General features: G+C 47.5%; 1 protein-coding gene across 1 annotated transcript; it reads right to left on the bottom strand.

The window, feature by feature from the left end:
- Positions 1–11,722: 11,722 nt before the first annotated feature.
- Positions 11,723–21,152, bottom strand: Tdgf1 (teratocarcinoma-derived growth factor 1). The gene is made up of 6 exons (XM_051173390.1): positions 21,080–21,152; positions 15,382–15,513; positions 14,549–14,683; positions 14,081–14,195; positions 13,884–13,993; positions 11,723–11,944 (listed from the first exon to the last, which is right to left on the bottom strand). The coding sequence occupies exons 1-6, from the start codon at positions 21,150–21,152 to the stop codon at positions 11,829–11,831; spliced, it is 681 nt and encodes a 226-aa protein (XP_051029347.1). The 3' UTR covers positions 11,723–11,828.
- Between the last annotated feature and the right edge of the window lie 3 nt (positions 21,153–21,155).

The following is a 21,155-nucleotide window of genomic DNA, read 5'->3' as shown; positions in this document are numbered from 1 at the left end:
CTGAGAGAACTGTAGCTCACAGAATATTCACCTAGTTAACTCTCACCACAGCCCAGGCCTCTCTTCACATGCATGAAGCCATTGACTCAATCCCCAGCACAAAAAAACAAAACAAAACAAAACAAAAACGAACGAAAGCAAAGCAAACTAGCAAACATTTTAAAAGATGCATACAAATGATGTAAACTACTGCTTCAGGACACAAGGCTTCTAAAAGATGACCTCTGGGTCTGGGCATGCAGTGTACACCTGAAATCCTGGGTCTACACTGAGAGTTCCAGGCTGGCCAAGGTTACACAGTGAGACCCTATCTCAAAACAAAACGTGCTTTGTAGACCAGGCTTTGAACTCACAGAGATCCACCTGCCTCTGGCTCCCGAGTGCCGCGATTAAAGGTGTGCACCACCACTGCCCAGCTGAGACTTCATTAACCTTAAGTGACAGACTGGGTTTGTTTTTTTTTTTTTTTTTTTTTAAACCAATGGAGAGTCCAGCACTTAGAGTTGACCCCTCTTAGAGGCTACCCAGTGTAAGGTCTCAGGCATTACGCTGGCCTGCCCCTGTCACCTGGCAGAAAGCACTCAGGCAGTACCCTGGTCAGCCCGGGGTTCCATGAGTACTAGTCTGCAGGCAGGTGTAAAGGACCCTTTAAAAGACAGAACCCCACTCTCTTTGCTCTTTGCTCTCTTTCTGGCTCTCTCTCTTCTGTTCCCGGTGTCTCTGTCTCTTTTCCCTTCCCCCTCACTCCCCTTTTTAATAAACTTCTCACTCAAGCTCTGTCTGCCTGGTGTGTTTGTCCCTCCGCCTGGGTCACTCTTGCCTGGGGGCCCCGCATGTGGGACCCCCCTCCAGCTTTATCTTATAACTGTAGCAAAAGCACAGCACCCAGGATTTCTGAGTCTCTGCTCTTACACCTCTTTAGGCCACCTGCTCCTTGCTGAGAAAGTTCCCAAAGAATGGGGTTGAGACCGCACGGAGAATTTCTAGGGTACCAAACAAAATACGGAAAGGCATGTCAGACTCGAGGCAGGCGAAGCTGGAACACACCCGGGCTCTGTCCTGGACTCGTTTTCTGTAGCAAGTTTTTGGAGTAGATTCACAGGGAGTGGCAAAGATACCTACAGGGAGGCCCCGTGCTCTGCTCAGGTTCCCAGCTTCGGCACCAGGCATAACTACAGCACTTTATTGAGACCAGGACAGTGACAGTAGTGTCTCACCCAGGGCCGCCTCTTCACGCCTTGCTGGTTCCGTGTGCTGTGCACAGGTGCGTGTCTGTGTGAGTCTGTCACATGTGTAGGTGAGTGCCTGTCTCCATCCAGTGGTGGTTAGACCCATTCCGTCCCAGGGTCTCTCATGTCGCCTTTTACAGACACCCCCCTCCCTCCCTCTTTCCGAAATGTCCAGCACTCAATCATTCCTTCTTTGTCCTTAATTTTTTGCCCTTTCAAGAGTGAGGCCCAAATGGAACCACTCAGCAAGTGATTTTCTGAGGTTGGCTTTTCCCACTCAGCATTATTTCCTGGGCACACCCATCCTGCCCAGTGCTGAGCATACTGCATGGTTTAACAATCTGTTCATGGAAGGATGTTCTGGACGCTTCTGGTTTGGAGACATTACCAATAAAGCTGCTAGAAATATTCAAGTGCAGATCTCTGGGTGAGTGAGTGTCCACTGCTCTAGGGTGCTGGGTCACATGGTCAGTACATGCTGAAGGTTTTAGGAAGCCATGAGCTTTCCTCCAGTGTGCCCACACCATTTTATATTCCTAGCCTACAATGAATTTTTTTTAATGTTTTCTTTTTGTTTCTCAGGCTTTTTCTTTTCTTTTCTAAAGAAGACCTTTGGAGCCAGGGTTTCTCTTTACCCAGTTATAAGTTTCTGTATTAACTCCTGACTAATGGGGGATGTCTTTCTGTATATATGTTTCTCTTATTGGTTGATGAATAAAACACTGTTTGGCCAATGAGGCAGGAAGATAGGATGTCCTGGGACTCACTTTGTAGACCAGGCTGGCCTCAAACTCACAGAGACCTGCCTGCCTCTACCTCCTGAGTCCTAGGATTAAAGATGTGCGCCACCACACCCTGCTCTCTACCTTGCTTTTGAGGCAGGGTCTCTTGCTGAACCTGGAGCTCATTATTGGTCAAGACTAGCTGACCCACCAGCTTCAGGGATCTTCCTGTCCCAGCCTCTGCAGCACTGAGATTACATGTGTGTGTCAGCAAGCCCAGCTTTTTTGCACATGGGGACCCACACTCATGTATCCATGTTTGCACGGGACTGAGCTGTCTTCCTGGCTCCTGTTGTTGGTACTGTACAGCATGAAGAGTTTCTTCTATCCATACTGTGTCATTACCTGATAGCAATCTATTTATTAAGAGCATGGCATCAACAACTATTACTTTGTTTAACAAGTTACTATCATTACTACTCCTTTAGTTCTGATGTCCAACTTGTCCCACATGTGGTCTGCAAGAACCACCCACACTGGCTTCCCTTGGTCCTGTGATGTATCTCCATTGTCCTTTGAGTACTTCCTTCTCTCAATGGGAGATGCTCCAGCTTCCTCTTGCATGCCCTAGACTGACCCTGCTGTTAGTCATTTCTCCAAGGAGACAAGGTATTCTTAAATCCATCCTGGTGCTTGACCTGTTGCTTCAGTGGAGGTGTGTGTCACAGCTTCCAGCTCCCGTGTTGTGTGTTGTCTGTGTCCTGGGCTTTTAGATGGGAGCCATGGGGCAATGCAGATTTTTCTCATGCCCTGTTCGTTTCTAGTCATGTGTGCTGTTGAAGCAGCCTAACTTCGTGGATGCGGGACATTTTCTGAGTTCTAAGTTCCAAAGGCTCTCTTCTCAGACTCTGCCTAGGCAGGTACAATGGCTACAAGAGGCTAGGTGGCTGACACAGTTTGTGGAGGCCGGCTGGAAGCAGATGCCATAGTCTCTTGAGATGCCCGGCAGGCAGGCCATTTGGAAATAAAGCTGCTTTGGCTGCCAGCAGAGCTCCTGTCTCAGAGGGGACCCTGGCAGATGGCGATGCGCCTGTTATTGCTGGCATTATCTCTGAAGTTGCTCTTCCTTCTTAGAAATAAAGGGTTTATTCAGCTTCAATTTGTTACCATGGGTTGTTGCAAAATGATGAAAGAAAATTCAAGAGACTGCCAGGGGCCAGCTGGGTTTGAAAACATTTGTATTCAGCACAGCAGACACTCTTGGATACAAGAGCAGTTCTTAGATGTGATGGCGACGGGGGGGGGGGGGGGGAGAAATAAATAGTAGGGACAGAGGCCTACCCCATGGGAGACAACAACTAGGCTCAAAAAAACACTCTACTAAATAGGCCAAGCAAAACCCAGCCAGTGAGACAGGCCTGTACCCAGAATATTAACCATCAAGAGTGGATTCCACTCCAGGAAAGTGACACTTGGCTCAGCCAGCTCTGCATAGATAAGTCTGTGAGGTAGCCATTTGTCAGGAAGGAGGGACTGAGTACAAGCTGAGGTCACATGTTATTAGCCACAGAGGTCCTGAAAGAAACACAATTGCAGCCCAGTCTGTAAATGGAGCAGAGCCCAGGAAGGGTTATCTCTGCCTTTTGTGGTGGGGCTTGGAACAGCCCCTCATCGGAGGAACTGTTTGTTCATTGATCGCTAAGATGCAAGAGCTGACTCTCTGCCCTGTTTGCATCTGTCATAGGCAAGTTCAAAACTCATAAGGCAGAAATCAGGGGGCAACACATCCCTCCAGGGCCTCAGCTGCTTAGTGATGTCATGGGCTTGCTGTTGTTCTCTTGAGACAGGCTGGTTTTGGACTTGGTATTGTAGCAAATAACCCCCTTGGACTTCTGACCTCCCCTGTTTCTACCTCTTAAGTGCTGGGATTGTAGGCAGGTATCAATATGAACCCAAGGTTTTAAACTCATGTTGAACAAGTACTCTACCAGCTGAGTTGAGTTATACTCCCAGTCCTGATAATGTTGGTTTTGTGACAACTCAAGGATTTACATGGGGCACATGGCACCCCAGCCTTCACTTCGCTGCTTTCTTCGAGAGATGCTGTCCATAGCAGGAAAGGCCTTCCCAGAGCTGGGAGTACAGGCCTTCTTCCTACTGACTGACAACAGTCCTCCCTAGTGGTCCATAGGGTGGGCTCCATTCCCTCCATTACATAGGACTCATCAGCCATTCATTTCTTCATAGTCAGAGAGGATATCAAATATGTAGGACAGCACTGTAAAATATGTGAAAGGGTAGTAGAAAGATGGCATGCTCAAATGGGAACCTAGGGGGCAGGATGTTTTGGATCTGAAATGTCTCCCTCAGACTCATGTTCTGCCCATGTGTTCTGCTGCCGCTGCAAGATTTGGGGAAGCTGTGGCACCTTCAGGAGGTGGGATCTAGCTAGCAGAAGTCAGTCACCTGGGGCCACTGCCATAAACTTTTCTATGCCTTTCCTGCCACGGTGGACTAAAACCTTTCCAAATCATAAGCCGGGGCTAGTGAGCCGGCTCAGTGGGTAAAGGCACATATAGCCTAACTCCATGCCCTACTTTAATCCCTGGGACACACATAGTGGAAGGAGAGAGCCAAGTCACAAGAGCTGTCCTCAGACCCGAGGTATATATGCTCTCCACACCCTAACATAAGCAAATAATTGAATAAATAAGTCAATGTAAAAAAAAACAAACAAACAAAAAACTATATCCTTCTTACTCTGTGCCAGGTAGTTTGGTTGTGGCACTATGGATGTAATTTGCATGCTTTAGCTGTGAAGAGGGTGATGACCATGGAGGCCTGTGGAGGGGAACAGGCCAAAGGGAGCTGGCCTCCGGGGAACAGGCCACACAGAGCTTGACAGAAGGCCAGGACAGCAGGACTGACCTACACACCCCACTTTCCCTGCCAGCTCAAGGCCCCACAACACAGCTGTAGGACCAGGAGACTCTGTAAGAAGATGACTTGATAAAAGCCTTCCTCTGAGACCATCATGCCTGAGAAGAGGAGGGCCAGGACATGCTGTACCAGCCTGGCTCCTGGTGACTTGCCTTGGAAGACCCCACTGAAAATTGGCAAAGGACAAGAGTTGCACTTGATGGGGCTGGATTTGTATGACTCGTGGCATAATCTTTTCTAAGTCTTCTATAAATCGCATCCATATTTGATTACCTTTGGATAAGCAGCCTCTGCCTGGCTATTGAGGTAGACACAGCTAGTAAGCTGTCTGGATTATGCTAGCCTTTCTTCTGGAGCCTTCCAGGTCATTCCCTGAAGAGAAATGAGAACAGGGAGATTCTTTGGCAGTACTTTTGGAGGATTATTTTGGGCAAGAGCCTTTTGAGGTCTTTCCAGACACTCTAAATGAATCCACTGAAGCTAGTCATGTCAGCCCAAGCGTATCAATAGGATCCAAGGGACACAGCTTGTCTATAAGGCAGACCCTCGCCAGCCTGATGCTAGCTGTATAGAGAAGGTGATGGGAGACGTCATTCTGTAAATATGTTTCTCTTATTGGTTGGTGAATAAAGCATTGTTGGCAAATAGTAAGGCAAGATAGGTGGGACTAGGAGACAAGGAGGATTCTGGGATATGTAGGAGAGGAAAGTTCCAAGTGCAGGACCAAGAGGAGTAAGAGGTCAGGACCCTGACTCTGGTAAGATAAGACCACGTGGAAACACTTAGATTGATAGAAATGAGTTAATATTTAAGACAGAGCTAGCCAATAAGGAATGCTAGTAACAGGCCAACAGCTTTATATCTAATACAGCATCTCTGAGTGTTATTTGGGGCTGATGCAGCTGTGGGACCAGGCTGGTGGGAAAATTGCTCATAACAAGAAGCGGGTGGAGCAGAGGGACCATGAGGTTAAGAGTCTTTATCTACTGTCACTGAGTGAGTGAGCAAAGCTTGTGCAGGTCACAGCATGGCAGACACAGTCTGTATTTATGTATGACTACTTACTTGACAGCCACTGATGCTGGACATGGGATGCCAGCAGTTGAATTTGAGGACCTTTCACCGTCCCCATCTCTCTGGGCCCCTCTGGTGTCTGCCTACTCCCCACTGTGTAATCCCAGAGGCCCAACCCTCTCCTGGTCTGTGGTATTGATTGACGAACAAGGACTCTTGGGGCAGAGGAGGGGGCTAGGGGAGTCCAGAGGCTTGGCTGAGGCTGGGATCTGTTGGGTGTGGCCTTGGAAACCCACTGGTCTATGAAACAAAGTCACATCCAGTTCCAATACTCTTCTTTCAGAGAGGGTTCTTCATGAGGACCATGGGGGACATGAATGGATGCCACATAATACGCAGACCCTTCTGCACATACATGTCTTTGTATAGCCATGTGTGCTGTACATTGCTATACATACATAGTATTTCCTCAAGACAGAAGTTCATAGCATCCTTAAATCCTCAAAAGGCTGAGTATGAACATGTATAAGCGTATGTTCTAGATGCAAAACATTCTTGTGTGTGTGTGTGTGTGTGTGCGTATGTCTCTCTATATAATGGCTACCCTCATGTTAGGACCTTCAGAAGACAGACTTGGGGCAGTCCCTAGATCTCTCTCTCCTTCCTAATAGTGACTCCGGCTCCCTTGTCCATCCCCCACTGAGCCGAGGGTGAGAGGAAGTAAAAACCCCACACGGTCCTGGAACCTTGACTAGGTGTAGCAAGGACATGAAGAAATGACATACAGATACACAAATACGGGTAGGTGTGCATACTCTGATGGAGCCGAACCTACCTCTGTGCAGCCTGCAACCTGTGTGTTTCCTATACCAGCATAGTAGGAGGGGCTAGCTAGCCTGGGCTCTGTGGGCGACCTGTAAACATCCTGGATGAGGCTGCAGTTCCTAATTCTTCGCTCACAGTAGTTACCAGCTCACACTCAGACCCCTGAGGAAGGCTTTGTCATTCCTCTAAGCTCCATCTAGGGAGCTTTGTCACTCTCGTGGGGCTTAAACATGGCAGTGCTCATGCCAACGATACATTCACTTAGGACCCACTTCCTTCCCTCTCTGCATGCAGTGCCAGCTCTTCTGCTTGGGCTATTAAAGGGGCCTTTTCTGCTCTAGCTCTCAGGCCTCAGCTCAACGCCCAGAAACATAGAGGTTGAGAGAGTCCCCTGCATGACTTCCAGTTGGACAGTTGGGAGTGGGTTCTGGTCAGAGAGTGACCTTCGCTAGAGGACCAGTTGCTTCCCCACGTTCACAGGGCTTTAGTTTGTGAAAGGAAACTGAATAGGGCCAGGGTTGACACTCGCAGGGTCAGAGAGAGAGGGGCATTCATCCTGACCTTCCCAGTAATCCTGGCCTCTGTTTGGAGTCAGCTTCCATCCTGCTGACTTTGAATTGATTGACAATCATGATGTCATGACAGACAGTAGGCCATTAAAAAAAAAAAAAAACTATTCAGGGTTAGAGAGCTGAAGAAAGGATTTCTTTCAAGATTTATTTAATTTCAGCCAGGCATTGGTGGTGCACGGGAGCCAGAGGCAGGCAGATCTCTGTGAGTTCGAGCCCAGCCTATTCTACAGAGCAAGTTCCAGGATAGGCTCCAAAATAATACAGAGAAACCCTGAACCTTGTCTTGAAAAATCAAAAAGATTTACTTAATTTCATTTTATGTGTATTGGCGTTGCCCACATGTATGTATGTGATCAGATCCCCTGGAACTGGAGTTACTGTGGTCTGTTACTGAGGAACTGTAAATCATCCTGTGGTTTCTGGGAAGTGAACCTATATCCTCAGGTAAGAACAGCAGGTGCTCTTAACAACTGAGTAATCTCTCCAATCCCAAGATTGCAATTTTAAGAAGCCAGTTCACGTGTCCTTCTTCAGGAGCTCCCCCTACAGACCGTTAAGGCGTTGCAGGGTTCCTTCAACGCGGCAGAGCCTATTTCTTGCCTCAGATGGGCTTGGGTCAGAGAATTAGGGCCCTGGAAACTGAATGGCCACTTGGCTTCTTAAGTCACTCTGTGTCCGTGGCTTCCAGGTTTGTGGTCTCATGATCTTGCAGAATGACAGCAGAGGACAGTATAAGAGCAATCAAAATTGTGCTTTGGTAGAGAAACAGCTTCTAGAACTAGGAAGGGGGAGAGATACAAAATGTGTTGCAAGCCTGGCTTTTGCTGGGGCTTTTTATACCGGCCCTTAAGTCTGACGCTTGAGCCTGTACAGCTAAATTGGGATGGGTAGTCTTAAACAGAAGCTGTGCTCCCAAAGCCCATTCAGTCCTCACAGGCAGGAAGGGTAGGGGCTCCCAAGCTTATATAACATTATAGAGTTAAACTCAGCTTTCCTATAGCTTTGGGGTGCAGTCTGTGTGTATGTATGGCCTACAGAGTTCCCAGGGCCCTCTGCTAGTTTGCAGGTATGTCCTTCTGAGATGGGCTTATGACTGTACTGAACACACCGAGAAACCGCTCTGCAGCTGCCTCATTCTCTCATCTGGCTGCTTAAAAAGGAGGCCGCAGGAACTGAGAGATGGCTCAGCTGTCAAGAGCTCTCATTCTTTTCCAGAGGACCAGAGTGGTAGCCAGCTGGTTCATAACTGCCTGTGACTCCAGGCCAGCGGAGCTGGTGCCCTCTCCCGGACTCCAGGACTCACATGTGCAGCCCCACCCCATTTACAGATAATTAAAAATAAAATAAGCCTTAAGCAGGAGAGGTGGTGCAGTGGTTAAGAGCAGCTGTTGCTCTTACAGAAGACACAGGTTCAGTTCCCAGCACCTACCTGGCAGCTAACAACTGCCTAAACTCCAGTTCCAAGTGTTATTCTCTTCTGGTCTCCTTGGGCATTGCCCACATTGCATGCTCGCGCACACGCACATGCTAAAGATAAAGAAATCTTTAAGAAAATCTAAAAAAACCAAACCAGCCAGGCAGTGTGTTGCACACCTTTAATTTCAGCACTCGGGAGGCAGAGGCAGGTGGATCTCCAAGTTCTAGGCCAAGCTGGTCTACACAGTGAGTTCTAGGACAGCCCCCCCCCCCACACCCTATCAAGAAAAACCATAAACAAACAAACACAAAAGAAAGAAACTACATTACTCCTAGTCTGTCTGCCTGAGCATTCTTTGTTTGGGGAACCACTGCTTTTGCTTGGCTGGACCCTCCCCCCCCCCCCCCCCCACTGACTCTGCTACCTCTTATCATTTGCCTCTGTGACTCTCTTCTGGGTGGCCTTGGATTCCAGGGAAGACAGACTGCTCTGTGACGGAGGAGGACGGGACGGGACAGGGGGACACTAACTCCTACATCTTTACCAACAGCTGAGCCTCACCCAACAGCACCTGGTGATGGGAACTGACCCTGGAACAGGAGTGAGCCCCGAGCATCTCACAGGGACCAGAGTGTTCCACTCCAGTGATGACAGCTCCTCTAGAACTCTTTCAACATCAGAGCTAGGTGACAGACTAGGATGCCATCTATGCAAACCCCACTCTCTCTGTTTCCTTTTTATATAAAAACCAGAAGTTCCTGCTAGCCCCTTGAAGATGAGCATGGGAAGGGGGGGTGTCACTGAGCCCCTTTGTCTGCTTTTCCCAATGCAGTCATGAGTAAAAGTTAAAGGGACATGAGAAAGGTCCAAAGCCCATCATTTCCCAGCTCTGGTTTAGGTCTCTGGCTGGCTAAGTCAAGAATTTCAACATGACTGACCAAACTGTTAGCAAAGGACTCTCACAAACAGGATTAGGAACCAGGCTTACAGTGCTGGGATTAAAGGTGTGTGCCACCACAACCAACACAAAGATTGTTTCTAATTATTTCACATTCATTTTGCATGTGTGTGTATGCAATTTCATGTGTGCATGTGTGGATGTGAGAGGTTAATGTCAAATGCTGTACCTTTTTTAAATTAATGTTATGAGTATGTATGTATGCCATGTGTGCCTTGCACATGCTCCAACATGATCAGAACTTACTGCCATGCTAAGTGAACTAGGCCTGATGTAAAGAGACAAACACCGCAAGACTCCGCTTCATGGTACCTGCGATGGGAGCAGATTGTTTGGAATGATGACAAAATTCTAGCACAGATTGGGGGGGGGGGGGAATGAGTATAAACTAATGTAAATGTACTTAATGTTGGAAACTGAGAAGCTGAGGCAGGGGGATTCCAAGTTATAGATCAGCCTCTCCCTCCCGCTGAAAGGAAAAGCTGACTTAATGGAAACAAAATGAATACAAACCGAGAGGCAGAGGACAAGGTGACCTACAGGCACCCTCACTACCACATAGTCCTGGAGAGCTCACTGTGTGCCTGGTGCCTGTGGAGGGCACCAGATCCCCTGGAATGGGAGTTATGGAAGCCACATGAGCTGTCATATACCGGAACCTGAAACTTAGGTCCTCTGCAAGAGCAGCAAGTACTCTTAACTGTTGGGCCATCCCTCCAGCCCAAGATTTCCTAATTTTATGTATGTGTCTGGGTGCATGAGACCACCGAGGTCAGAAGAGGACTTTGAATCCCTTGGAACTGGAGTTATAGGTGGTTGTGAACTACCACGTGCATGAACTGGGAGCCAAATCTGGGTCCTCTGTGAACACAGTAAAAACTTAGCCACTGAGGCATCTTTCCAGCCTGTATCCCTATCTTTCCCTCCCCTTGAGACAGTCCCACTATGCATCCCCAGCTGGCTCCTGTCTCAGCATCCTTACTTAGTGCTGAGGTTACAAATGTGTGCTACAATACCTGGGTTTTGGTACTTGGGAGTGGGGGCCAGTGCTCTGGGGATGCGCTCAGCTGGCTGAATGCTTGCACAGGACACAGGAAGCCCAGCGCTGCATGAAACTGGGGTTGATTGAACATGCCTATAATCCCTCCATTCCGGAAGATCAGAAATTCAAGGTCATTCTTGGCTACTTGATGAGTTCAAGGCCAGCTTGGGCTACATACAAAGTGAGATTATGTTTTAAAAATTTTTTAAAAAGCAAAAGGAAAAACCAAACCAACAAATGAACACCCCCCCAAAAAAAAACTACCCGAGCATCCACCAGACAATTGGTGCTTATCCAGCCTGTGTGATACAGTTGTCATGCTTCTTATGAAACTACACTAAATATGTTCACATCATGGAGAATTTGAAAATTTTTCAGTACGGAGAGAGGGGGAAAACCACAAAATATTGTTTATGTTACCACCTAGAAATAACAACTCACATTTTGATCAAGAAAGTTCCCATTTTTACTGTGCACACTCTTACAAAATCTATTATGAAAACAGACTTTACAATACGTAGTTTTATAATTTGGCTTTCTAATAATGTATTTTCACATACTCTGAATTTACTTAGTTGCACACCAGCATTTCATAATCTTAAGAATTGCTTAAAAGTATTAGCAAGAAAGGTAAGAGTTATTTTATCAAGAAATGCAGGATATGGGGGAGGGAGGAAGGGCTAGAGAGATGGCTCAGCAATTAAGAGCACTGACTGCTTTTCCAGAATCCAAGTTCAATTCCCAGCTCACAGCTCTCTGCAACTCCAGTTCCAGGGGACCTGACACCCTCACCCAGATAATGCAGACAAAACACCAATGCAGATAAAGTAAAAGCAAAATTAAAAACAAAAGCAAGATGTGGCCATGTGGTAGTTTTTAAGTAGAGTACTTTTAGGCTGGTGATGTAGCTCAGTATTAGACCCCTTTCTTGGCACCCACAAGCTATGGCTTTGACCACCAGCACAGGCAGAAACAGGTGGAGCCATGCAGGGGAAAGGCCTAGTAGTTAGTGTTTTGAGGGGAGTGTCAGGCATCACTATGAGTATTACCTTTAAATGAATGACAAATGACCCCTTTGTTAGGACACTGGCATTGAATTCATATGACGCCTACACTTTCATTTCTAGGAAAAGGCAAATGCCAGCTAGCATGAGAGTAGCTGGCATAGATGGTGCTTGTCCTGGAGTCCTGGATGCTGGAGGATCCTGGTCCATCACATGGCCATCTGAAAGGTAGAGATGCTTGGTCATCATAGGAAAGCCTGCCAGCTCCCCTGCTGCCTCCAGTGCCTGAACACAGGTCTATCTTCAAGACCCAGAACTCCGAGGGGGCCTAACTGGATGAGGACAGTGTACCCACAAGATCAGCAGTGCTATGACTCTCGAGCCCCCGAAGAGCGTTTGTCCACGGTTGCAGCAGACCTACTGTTAATTGGCTCTTCTAGTCCAGTGTTGGTGCAGATCTTGTTTAGGCTCTGGTGAGGGGACAACACCCCTTGGTCCCCAAATTCCAAGAAGAAAATATGGTTTCCATTCATCCAACCACTCTACCTTCATTTGCTAATAATAAATGCACTGGTAAAGACACAGAGTCTATACTGGGGCAGTAGGGTTCCATCTTGTGTCAAATGAAGGCACACTTTCATTTACTTTATGAACTTGCACACATTCAGTTGTAAGAGTCCAAATGTGCAGATTGAGATGGCGGGGTGTATTCTTGGTCATCAAAATACTCTACATGGGGTTTTTAGTTGGTGAAGATTGACAATGTAGGGGAAAGCTTGGTCCATACTGTATAATCTCAATTAGCTAAATGCATGCACACTTGCAGCATCTAGGACACATCAAGCTGAGCTGCTTGTGACTGGGAGGCTGTTTCTGGCTTCTTGTGTTTCCTATAATGCACATCCTACAACATAAATAAAAAGTCCAACCGTCGCTCGGAAAAACCCAGCCAAATGGGGTGGGGATAACACTGGCTCCTCTGATCTCTCCTATGTCCTGACCCTCTTGCCATTGTCTCCTTCAGATCTACAAGACAAAGAGCACTGAGACCAGCACCTTTAGGGTGCAGGAGTCATGGGGACTCACAATTTTAAAGCCCAGCATTGGGGGTGGGGGGTGAGGGGCAGATGCAGGCAGATCTCTGTGAGTTCCAGGACAGCCTTGTCCCATAAATGTGTCCAGAGGACACCAGAGGGGTAAAAGTGTTGGTAGATTTGAGGCTGCTGGAGCATTCCTGTAATCTCAGCACTGTGGAGGCTGAGGCATGAGGACTGATGGGAATTTTGAGGCCAACTTTGATTATATCGTGAGTTCTAAGCCAGCCTGGGTTACAAAATAGGACAAACACAAAAAAAAACAAAATAAACAAACCCCAAAACATCCAATCCAAACCCATCGGTCACAGGAAGGGTACACTGCAGGAGTTGGTTCTATCTGAATGGCCATCCTAGGAAGGAGTAATTGTAGCGGTGGCCATTCCTGGAGTCTGCTGGGATCTTCTGCCCAAAGACAGACCCCCCCCCCCCGCCCCCAGCAAGCACTTCTTGATGCAGAAGTGTCAGGCTCTTTTTCTGTTCAGTGTGTCCAACAGAAGCCTGCTGGTTATCAGTGTGGTGCAGACTTGAAGGAACTCCGCAGGCAGTGTGACAGTAGGGACTGAGAGAGTGTCCCTCAAAGACCCCATGCCTGAGATCTCTCCTAAAGATCATTGTATCAGGGACCACACCCCCACAGAAGACGCATTCCCTCTCGAAGCTTGTGCTTCAGGAACATCCACCAGTGGCCTTACATCTGAGGGAGTGTCCAAAAATACCCCATGACCCATGCCTGAGGGAGCAACCCCAAGGACCCACATCTAAGAGAACACTACTTAGGGACCTCATATGCCTAAGACAGTACCAATCACTGACACCACATCTAATGGTTTTCCAGGGACATCTCCCTAAGGGACCACTCCCTAAGGATCTAGTGTCCGAGGAACACCCACCAAGAATTCCTAGGCTCTATGCCTTCTGGATCCTTATGCTATTTTATAAGTAGAGGCCTGGCTGGCAGGTCCTGTCAGACCTGGAAGAAAGTTCTGGAGGAACAGGAGGCAGAAAGGGAGTCCCTTGTGTTTCTAAGGGATCCACTAGGACGAAAGAAGAGAGAGTTGCTTACCACAGCCAGGTAAAAAGGTCTGAGGTAAACAGTGGATCTGGCCATGCCAACACCTGCACAGGGAACACTTCTTGGGCAGCCAGTTGCCATGGAGAACAGACCCACAGTGCCTGAGAAACACGAGACCACACAGTCAGTAAATTCCTCAGTCCCCTTCCCTCCCCCACCGCCCAGTCCTGTCCCCTCCAACAGCTTACTCTTTCCGTATATCACGTTCACAGTTGCGTCCATAGAAGGATGGTGGACAGGCACAGAAGGACCCCAGGATGCAGGTCCCTCCATTGAGGCAGCAAGTTTTGTTAAGCAACTTACCTGAAATGAAAAGGTCATGAGGCAGATGGAGACCTGATAAGCCATAAGCAAAGGTTCGTCTAATGCTCTGGCCTCCGTCTCCCCAGAGTACTCTGAAGAGCCCATAGCACAAGACTCCCTTTTAGGAAATCATTTTCATGTGCACCAGTTATAGTTACCAGTCCCCAGTATGCAGTAACATCAGGAGAAAAACTGAATTTCAGGGGTGAGACACAACATGCCCGTCTCACCTTTACACCTAAAGCACTCAGTCGCTGGCACAACACATCCAGTCTCTCTGGTTAAGTGCTAAAGTTACTTTAGAGATGTGTCAAGGGCCAGGACGGAGATGAATTAGGTCTAGCAAGCCTTACTATTCTGTATCTCCATGGAAGGCACCAACTGGAAAGATCCAGAATGTACTGCAGGTCCTTCCGGGTTTCGAAGGCTGTTATCTCTGATGGCCGGGTCTCTCTGAGACAGAACAGTCAGCTCACGGTGGTCCAACCCTGTATTGTATTTCAAGCCACAGAAAACATTGTTAGTGTTCATAAGAAGCAGCCCCTCCTCTTGAAAAACAAAAGCCCCCACCCACCCAAGTTTGGTGACACACATCTGTTATCTCAGCACTCAGGAGGCGGAGGAAGGATCCTGAGTTAGATGCCAGCCTGAGACCCTGTCCCAAAACACCAGAGACTGGGAATAGAGGGGAGTTATCTGGGAGTCAGTAGGTGCAAAGCCAAATCCCCAGCACCATGTCAACAACAACACCAAAAAAGTTGGTGCTCAAAAGGAAAAAATAATTCAGCCAGGTTCAGTAGTGAACTTGGGAGGTAGAAGCAGAATTAGGAGTTCAAGTTCAGCCTTGGCTCTCAACGTGGGCTACAAGGCCTTTAACCACAAACAACAAACAAATGTGTTTGTGTGTGGGTACAAAACTCACTGGGTGTGGTGGTGGCCCTGGGATTGGTAGAGGCAGGACAGTCTGGGCTCAGTGACTCAGTCTCAAATCCTGAACCCAAGCTGTGCAGAAGTGAAGGCCTCCGCCTTTAATCCTATCTCTCATGAGTGAGAGGCAGGCGGATCTCTGTGCGTTCAAAGCCAGCCTGGTCTGGTCTGCAGCCAGGGCAACAAAGAGAAACCCTGTCTTGAAGCTCTCCACCGCCCAAAAAACCCTGAACCCCAAACTAACGGAGAAAACTCTCACCAGCAATGAGTCCAAATTCAAATGCACTGGAAATGGCCACAAGTAAAACCAGACTAGAAAAAGGAAATTGGACATCAGTTAGCGAGACAGAGCGTGTAAAACTGGGAACTCTCATCAGAAGACCACAGGCCACTAAGGAGAAACTCAAATGTATCACCATTCTTTTAGTGGAGCCTCCAGTAAGAAACTGGAACAGAAATTCTGTCCTTGGAAACAATTCTATTTTGTATAAATGGCATATATTCCAGGGTAGTTTACATATATAAATTTTTAAATGGCTGTGTGTGCTGGGCTAGGGTAGCACTTGCCTAGCGTGTGCAGATCCTGGTTTGATCCCCAGACCCATTAGAAAACAACCAAAACAAAAACCCAAAACTGTCCAGTTATTTTACAACCTGAGCTGGATGCCCAGGACCCACACAGGGATCTGACCACCCCATTACAGTGGGTCTGATAAATCAGATATCATGATACACACACACACACACACACACACACACACACACACACACACTGAATGTTAAAAAATTGAGTATTTTAAAGTCAACGGCCAAGTAGTATATAACTAAGTACAAAGTTCCAGGATCTTCAGGAAAAGCAGCGGTGCTACTGGCAGCATTTTAAGGTTCAAGTAAGACAAAAGTCGGAGAAGGGTAGAACATGAGTTTCTGAAGTCGCAATCTCCAGCAATCAAAAATTCAAAGTTAGCTCATACCTGGAGAAGTGCGCCATCTTCCACGGCTCGTAAAAATGTTGGGAGAAAAATACAAGTAAATGGCTTTAATTCATAAGGTCATCTCCCAAACACCCAAAGATTAATTTCCCGACGTGAAAAATAGTAAATTAAAAAGAAAGATTCCAGATGAGAAATGCGCCCGTCCGGGAAGGTCTTAGGGCAGTCGAAAGCCAAGGTCTCCAAGCAGACTGAGGTGATGGGGCCTCTCCCTCCAACAGAACGTTTTTGACCTTGAGAAAGGACTTTCCAGGGATCTTCCTTCACTAGAAACCCCTGGGGTGGCGGGGAGGACCCTCAGGTGGGCGGGGAGACGGGAGCCCCACGCCCATTACTAGGCTCGGGCGTTGCAAGGCCGAGAGGTGGCCTTGGCTGACCAACACTGTCGGTTAGGTACAGTTTCTTTTCTCCTGAAAACTGGGGTCGAAGAGAGTCAAATCGTTCTGCCAAGACCGTCAAACACGAAAGTCATTAATTAGGAACATCTGTACACCATGTATAAAGATGTAGGCATTTGATACTTCATTATCAGATTTTAGCTCTGAATTTTCTTCCATCTTTTTGCTAAAAAGCCGAGTGGAGCTGGGTGCTGGTTGCGGGGAAAGTTTGGGTGGCTAGGGAAGATGTGCTAGCGACCCGGGAAGACTTGTTTGGGTGAAGAGCAAGGTCAAGGTCGGGAAGGATTAAGTCTGGGAGTGTGCCTGAGTCTTTGCAACAGCTCGGTCCGGAAGCGCGCTCCGGGAGTCTGCGGGTGGGCGCGGGGACCAGCGGGGGAGAAGGTTAAAGCTGTGGCTTGTCGCTAGGCTCTCTCGTGTCCAAACAGGCCCAATATGCTTAGTGGGTGAGCTGCAGTTTACTAGCCTCTCTCTGTCTCGTTGTGGTAATGGGGAGGGCCTCCCTTGCAGTCTGGAGTTGTATCTCTATTGCTAGATGCTGGGCAGGTCTGGCACAACCCGCTGAGAAACTTTATGACCCGGCGAGAGACTCCCTTCGCTGAAGGCATCATAGAGGAGCTCCTATTGCAGAGCACAGACGATGGATGTCACCTCGCTGTTTCAGAGAAAGGGGCTGAGGTTGCTATTGTTGGGAGATGTTTCAGAGTCCAAGGAAACTCTGCCTCCAGTGAACACCTGGGACAGAGGAGTCACATCTGTCTATCTGGTCACATCTGATACTTAAAGCCTTGGGATACAAGGTCCATCCATTTTATTTTAATATTTTAGATCTATTCTCATCCTCGTTATGAGCAGTCAGGTATCAGGAACTAGGGTGACCTGTCACAAAAGCAGGACGCTGTGGCGCAGTCTTATAAGAGGTTGTAAGAGGGAGGGTTGAAGTGAGTCAGAGGCTGGCCTGGTCTTCAGAGTGAGTTTAAGGCTAGCCTGTGCTATGGGTAAGATCCTGCTTTTTGTTTATCTAACCCTTCTTTTAAGAACCGGTCTCACTCAAGCTCAGGCTAGTCTGGAACTCTCAGTTACCTTCCTCCCTGTTTCCCCAAATTCTGGGATCTCAGGCAAGTATCATCAAGAGCAGCAAAGACCCAGCCTCAAAATACAAAACATGGGGCTGGAGAGCAGTTAAGAGCACTGGCTGCTCTTGCAGAGGACCTGGGTTCAATTCCCTGCATCCACATGGCAGCTCACAACAGACATACAGGCAGGCAAAACATCAATGTACATAAAAAGAAATCTTAAAAAGAAATACAAGACACAAAAATAACAACCCTCGCCCACGTTTGCCCAAGGCCTCTACGGTGATTTACTTCCTTCATAGTACTCCGCAGATTGACGAGGGCCAGTGACTAAGACAGTGGGCTGGCCTAGGAATTCTGTCCACGCCCAGTCTCTCTACCCCCTCCCCCTCCTCTCAAAAGGTCCTCCAGCCTCTTTTCCAGTTCCTGAAACTGTCAGGATCTGTTGTTTCCCTGCAGGCCCCGGCGCCTTCATTAACAAGCTAATGGCTATTTTCACTGAGAACTTGACAAACAGAACAGACAGATTCCTGCATACAGACAGACTGGAAGAGTGGAAGTGTGAAGAGGAATGGCCTAGGGATTAAGAGGGGACACCCTTGTTTCTGTATGGTTTCTGTTCCTTCTCTACCTGTGCTGTGTAGATATACCAGGAATTATTTTATCACTGATCCCCGAAGACACATTTCTGTAGTATCTTCCCTGGCAGGTATAACTTGGGGACATTTGAGGGCGTACTCTGGTAAATACTGAGCGCTAAAATTGCTTGTGTAATTTATGCATTCTTCCAAAATGTTTTCCCAGAACCCCACCCATGTCCCTTTCCTTCCTCCTTTTACTGCAAAACTGTGCGTAAAGAGCCCCTCTCTTTGGGCTCGTCCATGCCCGCTGCAGCTAACATCTGAAGATTTTGTTGATGCCGGATGTGATTTCTGTCGTTTGGATTTGCATATTTCACTGTGTTGCTGGGTGTTTGTATTCTGTTGGTGGTTCTTACAGCGCCCTTCAACTGGCTTCTTTGGGCTCCGCCTGAATACCATTTGCTCCGGGAATTCCTTCTTGGCACCATTTCTCCTTACCTCAGCTTCCAGCTGGGGCTCTGAACAGAGGAGCAGATCATGGTATCCACTTCCCCACCCTGGAGTTTATTTTGCCAACTCTGGATTGTAAACTGCTTATTTTCTTGTCTTTCACCTCTTTACCCCTGGTTCCCACCTAGGAGGTCTACAGCCTGTCAGCCCAGGACTCTCAGCGTCTGCAACCCTGATAGCAGTGGCTCCCTGAGCTAATTAGGAAATCTTTCTCCATGGGCCACCCTGTAGTCTACAGAAGTACTAAGTCTCGGCCCTATTTTCTGAAATAGGAGATAGATCAAGAGCTTTGAGAAGCAAGCCAGGAAGACAATATTTTTCCCTAAACCCAAGCCTGGAAAAAAAATAACAAAGGTTTGGGTTATCTGAGTGTGCTTGTTTGTGGATGATGTTTCAGCAGAATCTGTGAACTGAGCTGAGGCTGAATAGATAAAACCAGTGGTCCTCAGCCTTCCTGATGCTGCGACCCTTTAGTACAGTTCCTCATGTTGTGGTGACCCCAACCATAAAATTACTTTCGTTGCTACTTCATAGTTGTCATTTTGCTACTGTTATGCATTGTAATGTAAACATCTTTGTTTTCCAATGGTTTTAGGTGACCCTGTGAAGGGTTGTTTGACCCACAAAGGAGTCAGGACGCACAGGTTGAGAACCACTGCTTTAAAAGGTGCTGTTCTTTTGGGCCCCAGCTAGAGCTACTCAAGAGGAAAATATGTATCAGCATATATGCTAGGCTGCTAGTAGTTTTCAGGCCACTTGGGGAAATGAGCATCACAGGGCACAGGCCTACTTCATGCACTCTGGAAGTTCAAAAGCTGTAAGGGGTGTGTGTGCGCGCGCGCGTGCGTTCGTGCCTCTGTGTGTGTGTGTGTGTGTGTGTGTGTGTGTGTACCTCTACAGGGTCTTTTGTCACCCAGGCTGGCTCTAACTTCCCAAATAGCTTAGGATGACTCTGAACCTCTGCCTCTTCTGTCTCTGTCCTGATAGTAGGAATCTCAGGCGTGCATTGCCATACCCCTCATTTTGGATATGCCCAGCTCAGAGATGCAGCAATCTGTACAAGTGAGTTTAGAATATTGCCAACAAGTCCTTACACAAGTGTAAACACATTCTGTGTTTTCAAGTACCTCCCGGCTGCTGTGTGTCAGAGGCAACCTCAAAACACATGAAATATTGCCCCAGGACCCTGCCCAGGAGTTAGGACCAGTGAGGAGCTATCCTGGCTACCCCTGTACCAGATTGTGCTAATCTCTGATTCTCACCATGTGGTCACGGGCCAGCAATGTTGGCACCAGGTAAAGCTTATTAAAGATACAGCTGTCTGGCTCCAAAGTTGAGCAAGGTCCTGGCAGCTCAGGTGTAAAGGTTGGCAGATAAGACAGGACACTCAGTCATAAATTTCAGATTGATGACAAATAATTTTTTTTAGTATGTGTATTCTCAAAGTATTATAATTATTGCAATATTAGGGATTGAATCTAGGGTCTCATTTGTACCCATCAGTAACTGAGATTAAAGGGAATGAAACTCCACACTCAAAATTCAGGTTTGTTTGTTTGTTTTAATTTTGAGACTGTCTCAAATAGACTAGGCTGGACTTGAACTCCATATGTAGGTGAGGATGACCCTAAACAACTGATCATTACTTGTATGTGTCACCTTGCCTATTATTTGAGGAGGGGGGGTAAGGTATTAGTTGGCCTGGGTTGACCTTGAACCAAGCATAGATGGTAGTTGAGGATGACCTTGGCCTCCTGACTTTCTGCCTCCCAAGTGGGGATTGTGGGTATGCTCCAGGACTCCAGATTCAGACCAAGGTATGTGAGGAGCCCTTGCTATTCCAATGGGTTATATTCCTGGGAGAACACTGGAATTCCTTTACTACTCATTGGGTGTCACTCCAGTGTCTGCCATCAGTAAGACTACTACGTTCTCAGGTAGCAAACGTTTAAGGATACAACAAACAAGCAAGCAGACAGACAGACAAAAAACACATAAGGATGAAATCAAGACTTAAGTGTATTGCTTCAAACATTGCAAAAAATAAAAAAAAAAAACAAACAAAAAGCAAAACGTTTACATAACCTTGATCCCTTCCTACGGGCTTTCTAATCATGTTTGTTGTTTGGCTCCTAGCCATAGAGTACTGAGACCACAGAATGCTTTCCCCTCAGCACCCAAGGCTTTCTAGCTGGAGAGCGCCAGTCCTCTGTGGAGGGTGGGGGGAAATCGGAGTGTGTGTGTATGGGGGGGGGATTCTGCCTGCCCGGCTCCTTCAATAAGCCTGCTACGCTCGGGTGCCAAGCCCTCCCCAAGCAGATCTGTTTTGTCTCTTGCTAGGCTGAGTCACATAGAATAGATAGATAATCAGCACATGTCCTCCAGATCATATTATCCGCTTACAAATATAGCCTGTTAGCGCATAGGCACGGTAGTCCTTCCGCTCGGGGCGTTGCTCTGCGGGTGTAAACACCATCGA

This window comes from Phodopus roborovskii, unplaced genomic scaffold, assembly GCF_943737965.1.
Source record: "Phodopus roborovskii unplaced genomic scaffold, PHOROB, whole genome shotgun sequence".
NCBI classification, from domain to species: Eukaryota; Metazoa; Chordata; class Mammalia; order Rodentia; family Cricetidae; genus Phodopus; species Phodopus roborovskii.
The sequence above is the reverse complement of the archived record's forward strand: the minus strand, read 5'-3'. Positions and strand labels throughout refer to the sequence as shown.